Source organism: Dryas octopetala, chromosome 9, assembly GCF_963921425.1.
Source record: "Dryas octopetala chromosome 9, drDryOcto1.1, whole genome shotgun sequence".
Classification (NCBI taxonomy): domain Eukaryota; kingdom Viridiplantae; phylum Streptophyta; class Magnoliopsida; order Rosales; family Rosaceae; genus Dryas; species Dryas octopetala.
In genome coordinates this window covers 17,536,440-17,552,750 of record NC_141374.1, presented here as the reverse complement: position 1 = coordinate 17,552,750, position 16,311 = coordinate 17,536,440, and the positions used below count along the sequence as shown (strand labels likewise).

Genomic DNA, 16,311 nt, shown 5'->3' with positions numbered 1-16,311 from the left:
AACAAAAATGGGAAACATTAGCACAATGCATAAGGGTGCATACTGCATAGCTCCCTAAATAAAAAAATTAAAAAAATTGTGTTGGGAGAAAGAGCAATTTGGTGGTTTTAAATAGACCTATACATTCAAAATATTTTGCTTAAAAAATGTAATTAGTTCATGGTTCCTTCAATGCCTTTGAATTTTCTAATCATCCTCTCTATTTTAAATTTGCTTGTTTTCAATTTTTCATTTTTCTCTGTCCCCTACCTTTTTTTTTTTTTTCCTGTTTCTTTGTTAACACTTGTTGATCAAATAGTTACGATTCAACTGTAAATATGCTATGCCTTGGTTGCCGAAAAGCACGTGGATAGCATTCAGCATTCGTGGCATTCAATTTATCAGTAAGATTTGACTTGCTAATAAAACTACATTGCATAAAGATAAATACACAACATCCCTTATATGATTATATCCTCTTTCAGCAAAATCGCCTGCAATTGGAGCAAGCACAAAGATGCATACATAATTTTTTTTTATTTTTTTCATAATTACAACTCCTACAAGCAATAATTCTTATATATGGGTCATAAGCAAGAGTTCCTACTTACTGACATTTTTTTTTCTCCCACATAAGCACTTGCACACAGTACTTGGTTAACACAAACCAAACAAAATTCCTGAAAAACAAAAAATATACAAAAATGCTGCTACCTATAAAAGTTTCAGGATCACATCAGATGAAAGCATACATCCATCACCCATTCAAGCAATGCCCATGCACAACCATGAGAAGTATGTACTTTTTCCAACCACAAACGCAAGGACCATGAGTCATGCCAAGTGATGTGCCTCAACCATAGGGAGGAGGATGCAGCCTCGAGCTATACCACTTCCACCATCTTCCACTATTTCGGGCCATTCTATGGCTTGCCAGGGTATACTGTGGGGGCCTTCCAAAGGGTCTGCAAGACTTCCCCTACGAGTAGCAAGGTCCTGCAACTACCAGAGCCGAGAACTGTGGAACAGGACATGCTACTATTGTTGCTTCAGTTTCAGACATGTTGCAGCTTCTCCACATTGCACTAGTCCATGACTTGTATATGGGTAAACTAAGCCAAGGTACAACTGATTTATTCAAAGACATAAAGTAAAACAGTTTATATGATCACATAATAAGTAACAAAAATGAAAATACAACAAACAATATTATAGAACCAAGATTAAAAACAATATATTTATCATGATAAAGACTTATGAGAATTGATGCTTCCCAATCAAGATTTTAACTACATATGCATGCAAACCTTCAAAGTCAAATATATCATAAATTTTAACTTTCTGGGGGTTTTATTTTATTATGAATAAAAAAGTGACATATGTAAGTTCTATGAATAGAACAGGAATTAAATGAAAATAATGGGTTCCTAATGCTATTCATTGGTTACGAATTTCATACTCTGGATTGAAATATCTAAGTTAAAAATTCTCTAATTCTTGCCTAAATTTTTTCTTTTGCCATGCCAAATCATGCAAAAATATAAGAATGCCAAAAGCAAGGAACATGAAAATTGAAAATAAAATAAAAACCATGTGAATCTTATGCGCACTTTGAAGACATAACTGACGTTATGCCTATAGGATTCTCCAAAAGCAGTAGATGTTGCCAAGTCTTAATATAGCAACCTAATTTAAAACACATCATGAGTGTATGACAGATTCCCGGTGAGACGTTATTGTTGCAACTTTCAAATCTGAACATTACAAAGTAAGCTGACCTCGCTAAGCAGCTAATAACACAAATCATTCTGACCACACCAAAATGAAATGATTCCTTTATTTTTTATTTAGGTTTTACTGTATATTGAGTCAAGGTATCTTGCTAACTCAGTAATTGCTGGGCATAGGCCATAATTATGAGTCATTGGTCTTATTTTAGTAGTTGTTGAATCTAGTTACGGTTAAGAGCTCTTACATGGGCTCCTGAGTTACTCCGAATCCTATTCTTATTACAAAAAGGTAGGGTCCATGAAAAATCTTTGCAGTTGTAGGTATAGATTTGATTGATAAAACTCAGCATTTATTGTATCTAAAGTATGTTTGTCTAGAGAAATCTCTCACTCTCTCCCTTACTAGCCAAGGGTTACTGTTAATATCCATAGAACAAACCCAAAATCTCACTCCCTTACACTTTGATGCCAATCTGATGTAGAACAATGAGGGACCCAATTGGGCTGTGAAATAACCCTCTTCTTCATCTGCTCATACACTTCAATGGGGACCCGATTGCTATCAGGAATAGAGTGCACTTTTGGGCTTCATTGTGGGCATCGGTATCTAATGAGTTTTGAGATATTCCATTCTTTGTTCTTCATGCAGATTTGGGAGCCACTGTTTATTGAGACTTTCATGGTGTGTTAGTTTTGTGTTGTTAGGTAGATGGTAAATATATATATATATTTTTTTTCTGTTCAGTTGGTGAACTGCTTGTCCACTGCTGGACAATGTTGTAGTACTTTGCTTACTTTATTTTAATTAAGTTTATGTTTCTTATAGAAAAAATAAAATTACCCTAATTAACACTTGCAACATAATGATGACAGATGCAAGAAGAAAATTTGTATTTATTTTAGACATAGGCGCAAAAGTTCTAATTAAGCTAATTTCATTTAATTTTTTATTTGTTATTTTTTGAATAAGTTGCATACTTTTTTCCTCTTGCTTTTCATATATATTTTTTTTATAAAAAAAAAAAAAGAAAGTAAGAAATACCACTTCCATCAAAACATATATGCAACTTTCCAGACAGATGAAAGGATTTTTTTACATCTAACCGTTGGAAAAGTTAAGATAGTACCTGCAAACGCTTCACCTTTTTCCCTTGTTCATTTTCAACAGCTTTATAGTCTCCTTAGTATGAGGGAAAAATGCTTCAGGCCGAACACAAAAAGGCTGGAAAACAGAAAACAATGCTTGCATATCTGCTTCAAACTGATTAATCCCTTTGTCAAAAAATTGAATACCATATGTGATACCACTGCAAGATATGAAATGGTCAAGCCCATCAGCAACACTTCTCCACAGATCCAAGAAGTCTTTGGGATTGAGACTCATTCTCAAAAGAATAAGATGACTTCTCAAAGCATCTAATGGCTCAACAAAATCAACAGATAAAGTTATATCCATGGCTGCTGATACTTCCACATGAGTAAAGTCTTCTAGCTGTTGCTCATAATGTATCACCGTTTGCACATATTCCCATGAAAGAGTTTCAAACTGACGAAGAAGAATAGAAATTATCTCCATCAACCAGTTGGTTGCGAGCTCAGACAAGCTTTTTATTTCTTCCCCGAAAAAACTAGAAACAATATAGTCATCTTTTCTCTGGTTGCTAGAATCATTTTCAGCAACCCTCATCTCCAGAAAGTTCACATCATCACTCCATTGTCGAAGTTTGGATTCAACATATTTGGCAGCATTAATTGATCCACATACTCTAACTAAGGCATCATCATCAGGATTATCTGGAGGAATGTCAGTCCTCTTGCAATGTAAAAGCAATACTTTACAAAAGTACCAGAGGAATCTGACAGCAGTTGATCTAACAAATTGTACACGTGGTAAAATGGAAGGCATAGTTTGGCATCGTTCAATCATTTCCCATGTGATTCTAAGGGCAGATTCTGAAATTAATGGAGCTCTATGATCTTCTCTAGTAGAGAGAAGGAAATGCTCAAATTCTGTATCATAGTGCAATTTATCTTCATCTTTGTCACCAACTATCCAAGCTCTTTCATCTTCCAAATCTGTCTTAAGTTTTTTCCAGGCATTTTTAAACTCTATCTTTGCCCATATCTTGAGCCAATCTGACCTATTACAAAATATCATCAGCACCGAAATGCTTTGTGAAAGACTTTCCACCCTTTCTGACTGTGTAAAAAAGAGACTGGTTTCGGATACAAGTGACTGCATTTGTTTATCAAATGAAACAATAAGGTCAATGAGATGAAGCCACGATGGTATAACTTCAGATTTCATCTGTTTCTCCTTGTACCTTTCAGCAAGAGAAGAGAAAAAAAATTTCGCCAAAAATTCAGAAAGCAGTTGTACCATGGAAGAAACCCAAGCTTCTTTTGCACTGTAGCTTGCCAATCTTGCTCTATCAATCAGAGGCTGCAAGACATCATCCACTCCTGCAATAAAGTCCCTTGTAGTTTTGTATGCAAGGGCGAATATAAATTCAGGTTGATCAACCCACTTTGAAAAATGGTATTCCATTCGTGATGCAATAGGAGACACCAGTTCATCGATGGCCCAAAGCTGTATCTTGCACTCCTTTTGTCCCAAAAGATTGAGCTGTCGTTCTTCCCTCCTTGTTTGTAGATGCTGTAAAGCACAAAGAGCTAGAAAGCTATTTGAATAACTCTTTCTTTTTTCTCCTTCCATTAAAACCAATGGGTTTGGAAGGCCTAAGATTTGCTCACTTTCTATTTTTGACGTTGAAAGTTTTGGTGGCCATCCAAGAGAAGAAAGAAGAGCTCGGTGATCTGCAAAAACTTGTGGACGAAGAATAGCCAAAGTTTTATCCACCCTTGCATCAACAGATTTCAGAAGATGATGCCACTGCGGTCTTAGTTTCACAAGACCAACCAACCCTTCTAAATCATTCAACGATTTTATGGCTTGAAGCAATTTTTCGTGTTTTGTTCCAGAGTCCTGCATTGTATAGATACGGTAATGATTACTTGACCCTTGTCAATTAATCTACCATTTGAATATGCATCCATATATAACATGAAAAAAATCAAAAAATTGTTTTAGTAGATACTGATATATTTGAAAGCTTCGCAGAGAACATTTTTCCACTATGGCAATTCACAAAGCTGAAAACTGCATCTTCTAGATCTCCAACCAGAGCTTCTAACTGTAAAGTAGTCTCTGAAATATTAAGAGGGTAGTTTAGCTTGTGACTTGGTAAGACAATAAGAGAGAGAGAGAGAGAGAGAGAGAGAGAGAGAGAGAGAGAGAGAGAGAGAGAGAGAGAGAGAGAGAGAGAGTGTAGTAACATCATAATTTTGGATTTGGAAGTTCAATATCACAAGCATGTTAAAGAAAACACAAGTTAAAAGATAAAGTGAGCGTCATAACAAATGAGATTTGGAATCCAGTCGTAAACATTGCAGCATACGACTCAACAATGTGTAAAAAAACAAAGTGTGTCAAGAGAAGAAAAATCACACTTCCATTATGAGCTCCCATTTTTAGAAGATCAAATCAATCTAGTTGTATACTTTGCATGTGATTTCAAGAATGGTTGGAAGTAACTAGATATCCTGAAGCAGATACCAAATTCATGAATCACATAGGACAAGAAGATATGTTATTTTGATGGTGTAGTGTAATGCAAATAAAGCAAATCTTGGCAATATGGTACGGTATGTAAGGTATATCATGGTAATATGGTAAACAGCTACCAAATCAAGCAAAAAACAGTAACTCTTAATACCATATTTCACCTAGCTGATAGGAATAGATATACATAGCCACTTTAGGGTCAATTACGTAAATCGTTTGTGTTCTGTGTGATTGTGATCTTACATTTTTCTCTTGACCGTTGAAATTTTTGGCATCACCAAGTAATAATAACTTCTGTAGAAATCAATGACCAAATAATTATAACAATCACACTCTTATTCCTCAATCTTTGCAAAGAAAAGTTAAAAGCTTTTTTGGTTGGGTCACTCAAGCAGATTTGGCAGGGACATCCTATGTGCTGCATTTGAGCTATGAACCCTTAAGCTTTCCTAGACCCTCAAGTAGTAAAAAAAATACAGGGAAATTCATAAAAACAAGGGCAAGTCTGTAAGGAAAGACATGGATGAGCTACGAATTTGCAGCCACCTCGAGCAAACTATTACTGAGTTAAGTCGCATTATTAATCTAATATACTGTAATTTTTGCATTCCACAGACAAAATACCTCAACTCTGACTACCAAATTACATAATTAAAAAGTAACTGGGAAAAAAAAGGAATATAAATAATCCAGAATCGGTAGCTTTTAAGAAATGGTTTAATTAATTGAATAAAGTGGCACTGAATGATTGAGAACTGCTAGAATTCGATTCTGAAACGGTAATAATTATAAGGCATCATTTGACAAAATGGTCAAGTACCCACAAATTCAAACACATAGGCAAAAGGTATAAAGGCTAAGTTACACACATTATCTCTGAAATTGAATTGTTCAAAATAGACAGTCCCTAACTCACCGAGATAACTCCGAATGGTATCAATTCGCAATACTTCCTTAGCAAGTTGAGGCAGTTCCGTACCTAAAACTCTCTGGAACTTCTTTGCACCACTCCCACCTATATACCCAAAAGAGAGAGAGAGAAAAAAAAAAAAAAGACCCAAATTTCAAAAAGAAAAAAGAAAAAGAAAAAGGAAACTAATGAAACTGAGAAAACCCAGATGGAGATGAAGAATATACGAACATTGGGAAGTGAGGAGGCTGAGATTCTGAAGGCTGAGGTTGAGATTGTGGAGTGCCGTTTTGGCTGAAAAAGAGCGGCAAATCCATGAAACGGTGCGTTGGGTGAGAGTTGTTTTGAAGTCTAGGAGATGAGAATCCAAATCAGAGCACTGAGTGTGGAGTGCCGTTAAAAGATGAGGAGCTTTGAGAAGAACATCTTCATGGGTTCTGAATTGCTTGTTCAGAAAGCTCACTTGGTCTTTGGAGAGGTCACTGTGTTTGGGCAAAGAGAGAGTGGAAGTGGAAGGAGTAGCACAAGTAGAAGCTTCCATTTCTCGGTTTAAAAGGTTTCTGACTCGGTGTAAGAACCAAGTCTAAGGAACTGAGACTCAAAACGTGAGAAGTCGAGTGAGAACCAAGAGCTGAGAGCCTGAGAGCCTGAGAAAACAGACAGAAGCTTGGGTCGGGTCGGGTCGGGTCGGTACTGAACTTTGGGAGTTCGGTGATTGTGGAAATTACATATCTGCCCAAGCATGTAAGGAAGTTTGGAAAAAGGAAAATTTTCTAAGAGAATACATATTTTGTGGTCAGTCTTATTTCAGGATATAAATTTTGGTTTGCACATACTTACCGTTGTATCAATGGGATACAAAGTCTTACTTCTGTCAAGAGAACCGTCATATGTCATGCACATGCTCTTTTTTTAAAAGGCAAAATTGACAATTCACTTCAAGATAATAAAATATTAAAAAAATTAAAATAAAAACTAAAAAACAAGATATAAGAGGGGGATGGTAGATCACTAGATCGATCACAACCCCCACCTCACCCCTTTTCTCTCTCTCTCTCTCTCTCTCTCCATCTCAATTTGGATTGATCTGTCTTGGGTTCCGATGTAATTAGTGTCTTTACTTTGTAAAATATTTTTTAAACATGATTTCTAAAGGTATCATGTTTGTTAGGGTTTTTTTTGTAAACTTGTCACCCTATTGAGTTGGATTTTTATGTTAAATATTTTAAAGTGTTTTTACATTAGATCATGTGTGTGTGCAGTTTAACTCTGTTCAACTCGTATTATATTAAAAAAGGGTCTAACTCATTTTAAGGAATCTTAAGAATATAACACTCAAAGTATGAGTAATGTATTTCTAAGAATCATTCAGGTGAGTGCTGCTGTGGTGGTTTTAGATTGGGACATCACAGTGTTATTCGTTGTTCCCTACAAATTGATACATATGTGTATTCATATTTTTTGAGGGGAAGCGGCTATATGTCCAATGCCCGTCGCATATATTTGTAACGTTTACATTTAAATCACTTGTCTTTTAATCTAATACCAAGTACGTTTGACACTGTTTTTAAAATTGCCAAAAGTGATTTTAGATTAGTAAAAACGTTTTTGGTAGCGTTTGGTAAAAATAAATAAAAGTACTTTTGAGTTATAAAAGCGTTTTTAATGAAGTTTTTGAGAAGCATCTGATAGGTGAGGAAGCATTTCTAAGTGATTTTGCATGAACCACTTTAAATTTTTATAAAAATATGTTTGTGCTTCTTAACAGAAGTGCTTCAAGTAAAAGCGCTTTCAAGAAACAGTGTCAATCCGGCCTCAAAACTCGTATGGAGTCAAAACTCAAATCAAAGTCAAAATGTTGATTTTCAAGTTGACCTTTAAGGGCATTTTGAGAATTTTGACTTCGTGATTTAAGTTCCTTATTACCAACCTATTCTCTCATTTCTCATCTTCAATTAAACTTTCAAACTTCTGAGGAAAAAAATGGCAAAATTCCTTTGCCCGTACGTTGAAGTACTAAGAGTAAATTTTGGGTTTAACACAATGACACAATACAATATATCTCCCCCCCAGAGGGACTTGCATGTCCGGAGAGATACCAATACCTGGTATCTCTGTCCTCCTCTCTCCTTTTCTCTCTTTCTTTCTCCCTAGTGATACCTGGTATCCTGGGGATAGGTAAGTTTTTTTCCTCTCACCTCTTACTTGAGCTCCCTAAGTCCTAGCCCTTCAAATTGACTAGAAAAAAGAAGAAAGAAAATTGGCTTGTAGTGGAGCATATGATTTTCTATTTTTACAAAATATTGTGAATAGACCATACATAAAGTCTATGAGACTATGACAACGCCCTCCCAACGGCTACAGGTTTTAAAATAAAAAACAAAGAAAGAAAGACGGATGAACCAAGTCCTTATCATTGCTGCCATCATTTCATTGCCGTCTCTACAGTAATGCCTGGACTCCTACATTCTTTTTTCTCAGAAAAAAGAAAAAGAAAAAAAGAATAAGAAACCTGAAATTATTAATATAATAATTTCACACAATTTATATATGTTACTGAAAGATTAAATTTAGCTTGATATGATTCATATTTTAATCTTCCGGGGTTTGACAAACCGTTAAACAAGTAGCTTACTGTCGCAAATAAGGTTTCATGAGAAGGAAAAGACAATGTGGGGGGGTAAAGAGAATCTTTAGATAACCCAAAATCATCGATTCCACAGTTTTATAATATTTTGATATATATATATATATATATATATATATATATGATGACCACAGCCCAGCATATGCTTGTAAAATTATTCAAAAGAAAATATGTGTAGCTCTGACATATAATATCTTGGTACTTAAGAGTTAAGACCTTTTGTTTATCATATAGTGGTTGGTTTTCAAGTTTGGATGTTTCCCAGCTGGTCTTATCGTTCTTTTTTTAATAACACAGCTGATGTTATTGTTGTTCAGACACAGTTGCTTGTCAATTGGTTCAAAGGTGTCCGTCCATCTGAGTTTTGCTAGTTTGAGAGGGATTCAACGATCATGGTCTGCTTGACAGAGTTCAATGATTGAGGGGGAGGTGGTGTGATTAAAGGTAGCTCAAAGATATATATAGTTGACCCTTTTGGGGGGTTTCTATTTGTTGTTTCTGGGAGAAGTTAGTATCATAGTATGGTCAATGAAGGCATTAAGGGAAGCTCAGTGAATGATTGTTTTGTGAAACCAGAAAGTAGTCAGCAGAATTCAAACTCTTTCCAGGCACGTACAGCTCCAAGAATTGAAGGGCAGATGGAAGGAAGGGGACTTTCAGACTTCTATAGAAATACAAGTGAGGAGTTGATCCTGAGGTCTTATATGGAGAGCTCAATCGGAACGCCTCTACCAACCATGGAGATGCTTGGTTTTAAGAATTTGTCTCAAAACTTTCGTACAGATAGTGAGGAGCTCTTCAAAAGCTGGCTCACAAATGGAGAGGCAAGCAGCCGTATTATCCCTTTTCATTGACTTTTAATCTTAATTGACAGTTAATCATTCATTGAATGTTTGATAAAGCATCTAGCTTTAAGTCAGTAAATATGATATGTGATTTGCATTCATTTACCATTCCAAAGACCATGTTTCACCATCTCTTTTTTATAGTGTTACTCTAAATTCACAGAGTTTCCTTCTATGGAGCTTGATGAGACATTGAGTTCCTTCCATAGCCTGTAATTAAAATCTGATTGAATATTCGAAAGATCCCAGCCCACTCACTTAATGACAGTTTTTCCTTACATTAATATTTGATAACTCTATAATTGGATACTCAAATCATTGGTTCACATTTAACAAATCCAATAGAAACACAGTGATATAGATTTGATCAGATCATAATATGCTTGTAGAATCTTCAAACTCATCACCCAGTACAAAAAGAAAAAAAAAAAAGTATGTAATTGTGGGTTTGCTCTTATATCTGATTCTTTGCCCTGTCCCTTTCCTGATTTACTTTGTCTTTGATTGACATATATCTGTTTCCAGAACAATGGCTACAATCCGTCCAGCATTGCACATCGTACTCGACAAGGATCACGGAGGTAAATAGGTTGCAGTACTACTGTACTAGCAACCCTTAAATAAAAAGCATGTGATACATAAAAAAAATGTTGTCATTTTCCAAAATGCAAGTATGTGGTACTTCTTTTTGAGTGTGCATGTTCATCTTTAAGCAAAACAGAAAAAACATGATGCAGGGAGCCAGGGGTAACATAATTAGATAGTCAAAGGAAATTGTTGATCTTGTATGCATTAGCAAGCACCACAACAACAGTAGTAAATTGTTCTCATAACTTTATTTGAAAGTAAAGCATAACAGATGCAATAACTTCTATGCTGTGCTCGTTTTTTAGTTGGTATAGGGTAAGTCTAGTTAGTAGTTACCTTCTGGTTGTCATGAATCTTACACCATTCACCATTCACCATTCATCTTTATGATGGCTCCTAAATTATTCTGTAGTGCTGTTGCAATTCAAACTTATAACCTCAAGTAAATGCATGATGTATATTTTGCTATCATATATCTCTGTTTTTCTAAAATATATCACATAATAGATAAATGTCTCTCAACTTCTCATAATCGTTCAGATTCCTTCTTGTGACATTTTATCCTAAAAGCCAGCTTTGAGAAACATTGTATAAGCATTTTCTCCCAGTCAAACTACTAACAGTGAAACTCCAATAGTTAAAGTCTTTATACTAGTCATCACAAAAGGAACTGATTAATCAAGTTGCTTTGTGCATTGCACCTGCTGGATTTATACACTCTCTCTCTCTCTATCTCTTTTAAATTTCTTTTACTACTTGTGCACTTCAAGATCTTATCATACTTTTCCCCCCAGACTTCCTCATATTTATCTTCCTGGTTTGCTTATTATGAGTTCATTATTACTTTGTACATCACAGGATATCTACTGAAATAGCTAACTTGTCCAGTCAGCAACATGCTGGTATACTTCAAAAGAAAAGAAGCAATGATGATATATATCCACAAAATAATGCCATGCCTGATGAAATCTCAGGTGACAACAATCAACATTCAATCAGGTGGCTACTGCTCCCTTCCAATAAATTATCATGTAACATATATGTATATATAGTATGTGCCTTTTCTTTGGACTCCAAAATGTCAAATTTAAATCATGATTTGTTCTGCATGATAACAGTAATAGTTTTTCAAGATAGCTATGTTCATATTTGTCTCAATTTGTCAGGCATGGTGTTGAAAGAGGAATGCAGGCTAGTGAGTTATATTTGGCCAAGGCATGTTAACATTGATAGCTTTCAGGATTCAGTTCATGGAAGCTTCATGCTGTATCTAATATTTTACTTTTTCTGCAGGCCTGGTTTCATAGTTCTCAACCCATGACAAGAAGCCGATCCTCTGAATTGCGGTATTGTATATACATTTGTTAACAAATAACCACATAATTTCTGTTAAACTATCTTCTGGATTCATCCCTCAATTGATTCAATAGAGTATTATTTCATGCCCTTGATTCAGCCCTCAATTGATGTTGTAGAGTATGTCATGCACTGTATTTTGGGTTATTGATTCATTTACTCTCTAGGTATGGTGTATGTAGGCTACTTTATTTAAACAAAAGTTGAAGGAATGCAAACACACGGAATTTCAAAAGCTTACAGTTTCAACAAGGAATGTTTGTCATAGTATGTAAAAAATATAGCCCCAAAAAGAGATGAATCTTAATCCTCATAAAAACTCCTTGGACCCCCATAATATGGATTTTTCTAATTGTTTTAGTTCGTTTTGGTAATCAATGACACATGCATATAGCAGCTCATATAAGTTCATTGGGATTTCAAAATATCCATCATTATTGTTAGAATATAAAAATAGTAGTTGGCCCATATCCTAATTCCGAACAGCTTAAGCTTTTAGGAACTGTGCTAAACCAACAGAAGTTATTAATTAAGCCTTTCTAGTTTCCTTGTGCACAGGGAACTGGCATCATTTGATTTCATTCAACGAGTATATATTTGAATGCAGGAGGAGGTATGTTGCCATGCAAAATGCCCAAACAACAGTAGGTCTGGAAGGCCTGCAGACAGCTTCGGGGAATTGCAGCAATTTGGGAAAACAAGAATTTGCATATTCAAATGGTTTCAATGATCCTTCTATTTGTGAGGTTACCAACCAGTTGGGGACCTTCATTTCTCCATCCAATTCCTCCTCATCAACTTTCAACACCCCACAAATGGGTGACATGGATAAAGTTTCATCTGTTGTGAGCATGCTAAAGGGTACATTAGAGAGAAAAAAGCTTTGCAACCAGATTGAAAAAGAAGGTGTAGAGGATGATAGTTCCAATGGGCTTTTCCCTACTCAAGAAGTTATAGTCAACACTGTTTTTGATCAAGGGCAAGGGAATCAAATTCATGAAATGGCGGGAACTTTTCAGGAAGTGTCCACTATACAAGTTAAAGATCATACAATTATACAAAGCGTGGAAGGATCATTGGACCTTGAGATGGAAGGTTTTGTAAATGTCACAAACCCAAACCCCTTAAGCAGAAATTCTCAAGAACCTTCCCAAAGCGAATCATCTGCTGCAGCACCAGTAGTTTCATCAGGCTTTGATGCATGTGATGGTCCCAGCAACTCAAGTCAAACTCTGAGCATTTGCGAAAGTTCAATGAAACGCGCTGGAAATAGAAGTTCAGAAAACGGATCTAGAACTAAAGGTGACCATTTTATGCAAAAGTTGACATGCTTATCATCAGTCATAATTATTGTTTATCATGGCCTTGTTGAGTCACTGACTCACTGTTCCCTGCTTTAGGAGCCTTTGACTGATCTTACACAACTTTCTTTTGATAACCTACATATAAATTGAATCCATTATTCCTAGTTATTTAATTACCATCATTGATACATACGAAAATTGTGAAGACGATGATGGGCATTTTGTGACACAAAGTAAATATGCCTGTGTAGAGTTAATTTGTTGATACATATATCTTCCACCTTTATAATAAAAAAATGTGTATATATGTAGGCATATAGTGGCAGGTGTTAAAAGAATTATTTGTTGCAAGCATTGCATTTGACTAAAGTATCTATGTCAAATCATTCAGGTATTTTGAGTGCTAAAACCCTTTCCAGAAAAGATTGTAGTGTGTATTATTTCCATCTATGCACACAGTTTGACATTCATTTAATGTGAGAAATTGAAACACATAATTAAGTTTTCTTCTTCGATCTCTTTTCCTTGAATTAGATATTGAGTTACTTTTCATGCAATAAAAGTTCTTTCTCATGGAACTGCAGATTTCAGAGAACGTATAATAGGAAATTTGAAAGATGATCCAAAGGTAAACTCTACTCTTGGATTGTGAGTATAGTATGTTAAAAATATGGTGCCAGTATTTAAAGATTTTACCCAGTTCCATTTTTCTTGGTTCTTTAACCGGGAATCTTTCGCAGAGGGTGGAACGTTTAGAGCGATATGGATCTGTGACATCAGCTATTTCAGGTAACCAATTACATTTAAAACTTCACCATCATGGTGTTGGATTTCCTCTTAGATGCTACCTCAATAAATTAACCAAAATGTTCCTTAGTTATTCTAGCATACATATGAATTGGACTTTAGGAGCATCTTCTCAGGTGCTTTTGGTAAATAAATTTTAGAATGGAATGTTCTCCAATCGATTGAGAAAGAAAAAAAATCTTAATTTGTGGGGTGCACATAACAGAAAGGTTACTGTTTCCTGAGGTAGAAAACTAGAAACCCTTTGGAAGTTTGGACTTACCTCACATTGTTATTTTCATATCTTGACTTCTTGAGTAAAGATATAAATCCTTGTTTTGTTGTCTGTCTGTATTCTTAGCAACCATTTTCTTTCTCTCACTACACTCTTATTTTGATATTAGCCTCACTTGAAGAAAATCTTTTGAAAAATGCATCACTGTATTATTTGTATTCATGGAATTCTCTCTAACCAAAGAAAGGTTGTGCAGTGGACAAGGAGGATGCCACAAAAAAGCGTAGGGTCGAGAGGTCACGAAAGTATGTACATTGATACTACAAATGGGGGAGAGTTTGCCTTCCCCTGCAACAAACTCTCTTCATCAGAATTTTATAGTTCTTTTCTTTCTTTCAATTTTTTCTTTGGTAGCAATGGGAGTAGATTGAGTTAGTTGGCTAGCCATTAAGTCTTAAGGAAGAGAAATTGAGGAGGATTTTATGTTATTATCAACAGAGCTGAGAATGTATGCTTGGATGATAGAATAAAAATTTTAAAATGAAGCAATAAAAAAGTATCTATAAAATGCAACATGTCGTTTAAAGCTCTGTTGAATCACCCTAATCCTTTTAAGTATTAAGTATTTAAGTTTCTTGTTGATGCAGAATGGCAGAGGCAAAGGAAAGGAATTCAACTCCAGTTATTCCATCAGATATACAATCTGTCTTGAAGCGGTGTGAAAATCTTGAAAAGGAAGTGCGATCCCTCAAACTTAACTTGTCCTTCATGAATAGGTAATGAAACAAATTATCTTTATTTACTTTGAATTTTCCTTTTTGATGTTTCCAAGTTTCAAGTAATTTGGGCAGGCAGTACTAGCTATTTTACTAACTCAAGTCTAACCATTGATGAATTTGATCGGGACTCTTGTGTGTATCGAAATAATACTACAATAATGGGTAAGACATATGACAAGCTTCAAAAATGAAGCTTGTTTTCCTAGTTTTTATAACTTCATAAAGACTGATAATATATACTATCTTCTCTTATACAAGACTGAAATTTAGGGCCAGCTTGGTATTAGAGCTTTTAAACATCTTCAGTGAATAGGTATTGTAGGTCAGAAACTTAAGCCAGTCAATAAAGTGCTAAAGTTAGTAAATTGTTGTGCAAAATATTTGGTAATTATAGTTGTAGAAGTGTTGGAATAACACATAGCATTACTATGTACTACTGGCATTTTTTGTTGTTAAACAAATAAAATACTGTTTACTGCACAAGAACTTCTCCAAGGGACTCCCGGATCTACTTCTTAAACCGTCCACAGTGGACTTTGTTTTCCTTGACACAGAAGCGTGAATGAACTTTACCTTGGAACAGAAGCATGAATGAACTTTACCAAACACTCATAGGATCAGCTTCTATCAAAAAAACAAAAGGATCCCAAGTAGTAATACCAAATGGATTTGGAGTCTTGGGTATATGACATTAAATATGAAGGTTATAGGTTGGTTAAACTATTGTCCATTAGATCAGATAAACTCTCAGGGCATGCTTTCGGGACATAAATGCTTTTGATTGCTAGAAAATACACCTCCATGTTCTATCTGAAAATTTGTCGCTTAACAAAGCGTTACATTGTTTCAGGAAGGATTCTGAGCAGACTAAGCAGATAGAGGAGCTTCAGAACCAAAATGAAGAATTAATGGATGAAAAAGAGCGCCTCCTCGAGGAGATTGAGAGGATCCTTTCTGAAACTGGCAAGATTTGAAAATTTATTCTAGTTTGCAATTAACTGGACTTCTCTCCACTTCAGAGACTATCAACATCAGCACAACTTTGGCAACATCCTGAGAATTTCTAAGTGGACTCAACTGAGGTATACTTATAAAAGATCCCAACCTGAATACAAAGAACACAGACAATGTTAAGTAAACGCTTGATGCACCAGTAAAGCAGGGTTGGTTTATTTTCTAAATTCAAGTTTGTGAATGTTAAACTTATCAGTTACCAGTATAGTTACTTACAGTTACTATATCAGGTAAAATCTAACCATGCGAGCCATATGTTTTGTAACTTGTGAAAATGTGGAGTAGGGGAAGACCAAGCTGCATTTGTTTCAAACACTAACTAATATGTTCGTTGTGTTGCAAGGCAATTGTTCTCTTTACTGTAGTATATTTGAGTAAGCTATGTGACTAACTGGATTTTACAATGACTGAAGACTCAAGTGCAACGAGATAATCTTAATCAAGAAGACGGTACATCATCAAGGATAGCAGTAAGGAGACAATCGGGTCCTTAAATGCATCATACCATGTTTC

At 35.3% G+C, this 16,311-nt stretch overlaps 2 protein-coding genes across 3 annotated transcripts; one reads left to right on the top strand and one right to left on the bottom strand.

Moving 5' to 3' along the window:
* Positions 1 to 497: 497 nt before the first annotated feature.
* LOC147275078 (RINT-1 / TIP-1 family) lies at positions 498 to 6,856 on the bottom strand. 2 transcript variants are annotated; one of them, XM_086228601.1, is made up of 5 exons: positions 6,476 to 6,856; positions 6,251 to 6,349; positions 4,808 to 4,917; positions 2,837 to 4,695; positions 498 to 1,107 (listed from the first exon to the last, which is right to left on the bottom strand). In XM_086228601.1, the coding sequence occupies exons 1-4, from the start codon at positions 6,783 to 6,785 to the stop codon at positions 2,848 to 2,850; spliced, it is 2,367 nt and encodes a 788-aa protein (XP_086084727.1). In that variant the 5' UTR covers positions 6,786 to 6,856; the 3' UTR covers positions 498 to 1,107; positions 2,837 to 2,847. The 2 variants fall into 2 exon arrangements, with proteins under 2 accessions (XP_086084727.1, XP_086084728.1); XM_086228602.1 differs by having other exon boundaries at positions 498 to 1,091.
* Positions 6,857 to 9,113: 2,257 nt separating this feature from the next.
* Positions 9,114 to 16,227, top strand: LOC147275077 (protein CYCLOPS-like). The gene is made up of 11 exons (XM_086257624.1): positions 9,114 to 9,715; positions 10,262 to 10,317; positions 11,183 to 11,323; positions 11,491 to 11,539; positions 11,618 to 11,670; positions 12,288 to 12,982; positions 13,569 to 13,612; positions 13,725 to 13,773; positions 14,262 to 14,310; positions 14,653 to 14,781; positions 15,635 to 16,227. The coding sequence occupies exons 1-11, from the start codon at positions 9,413 to 9,415 to the stop codon at positions 15,756 to 15,758; spliced, it is 1,692 nt and encodes a 563-aa protein (XP_086113750.1). The 5' UTR covers positions 9,114 to 9,412; the 3' UTR covers positions 15,759 to 16,227.
* The last annotated feature ends 84 nt before the right edge of the window (positions 16,228 to 16,311 follow it).

Coding starts and splice junctions, on each gene's coding strand:
- LOC147275078 (XM_086228601.1), bottom strand. CDS start 6,785: ATGGAAGCTTCTACTTGTGCTACTCCTTCCACTTCCACTCTCTCTTTG. Junction 4,918..6,250: donor TACCATTCGGAGTTATCTCG/GTGAGTTAGGGA, acceptor TTAATATTTCAG/AGACTACTTTACAGTTAGAA. Junction 4,696..4,807: donor CGAAGCTTTCAAATATATCA/GTATCTACTAAA, acceptor TATACAATGCAG/GACTCTGGAACAAAACACGA.
- LOC147275077 (XM_086257624.1), top strand. CDS start 9,413: ATGGTCAATGAAGGCATTAAGGGAAGCTCAGTGAATGATTGTTTTGTG. Junction 9,716..10,261: donor GCTGGCTCACAAATGGAGAG/GCAAGCAGCCGT, acceptor ATCTGTTTCCAG/AACAATGGCTACAATCCGTC. Junction 12,983..13,568: donor AAACGGATCTAGAACTAAAG/GTGACCATTTTA, acceptor ATGGAACTGCAG/ATTTCAGAGAACGTATAATA.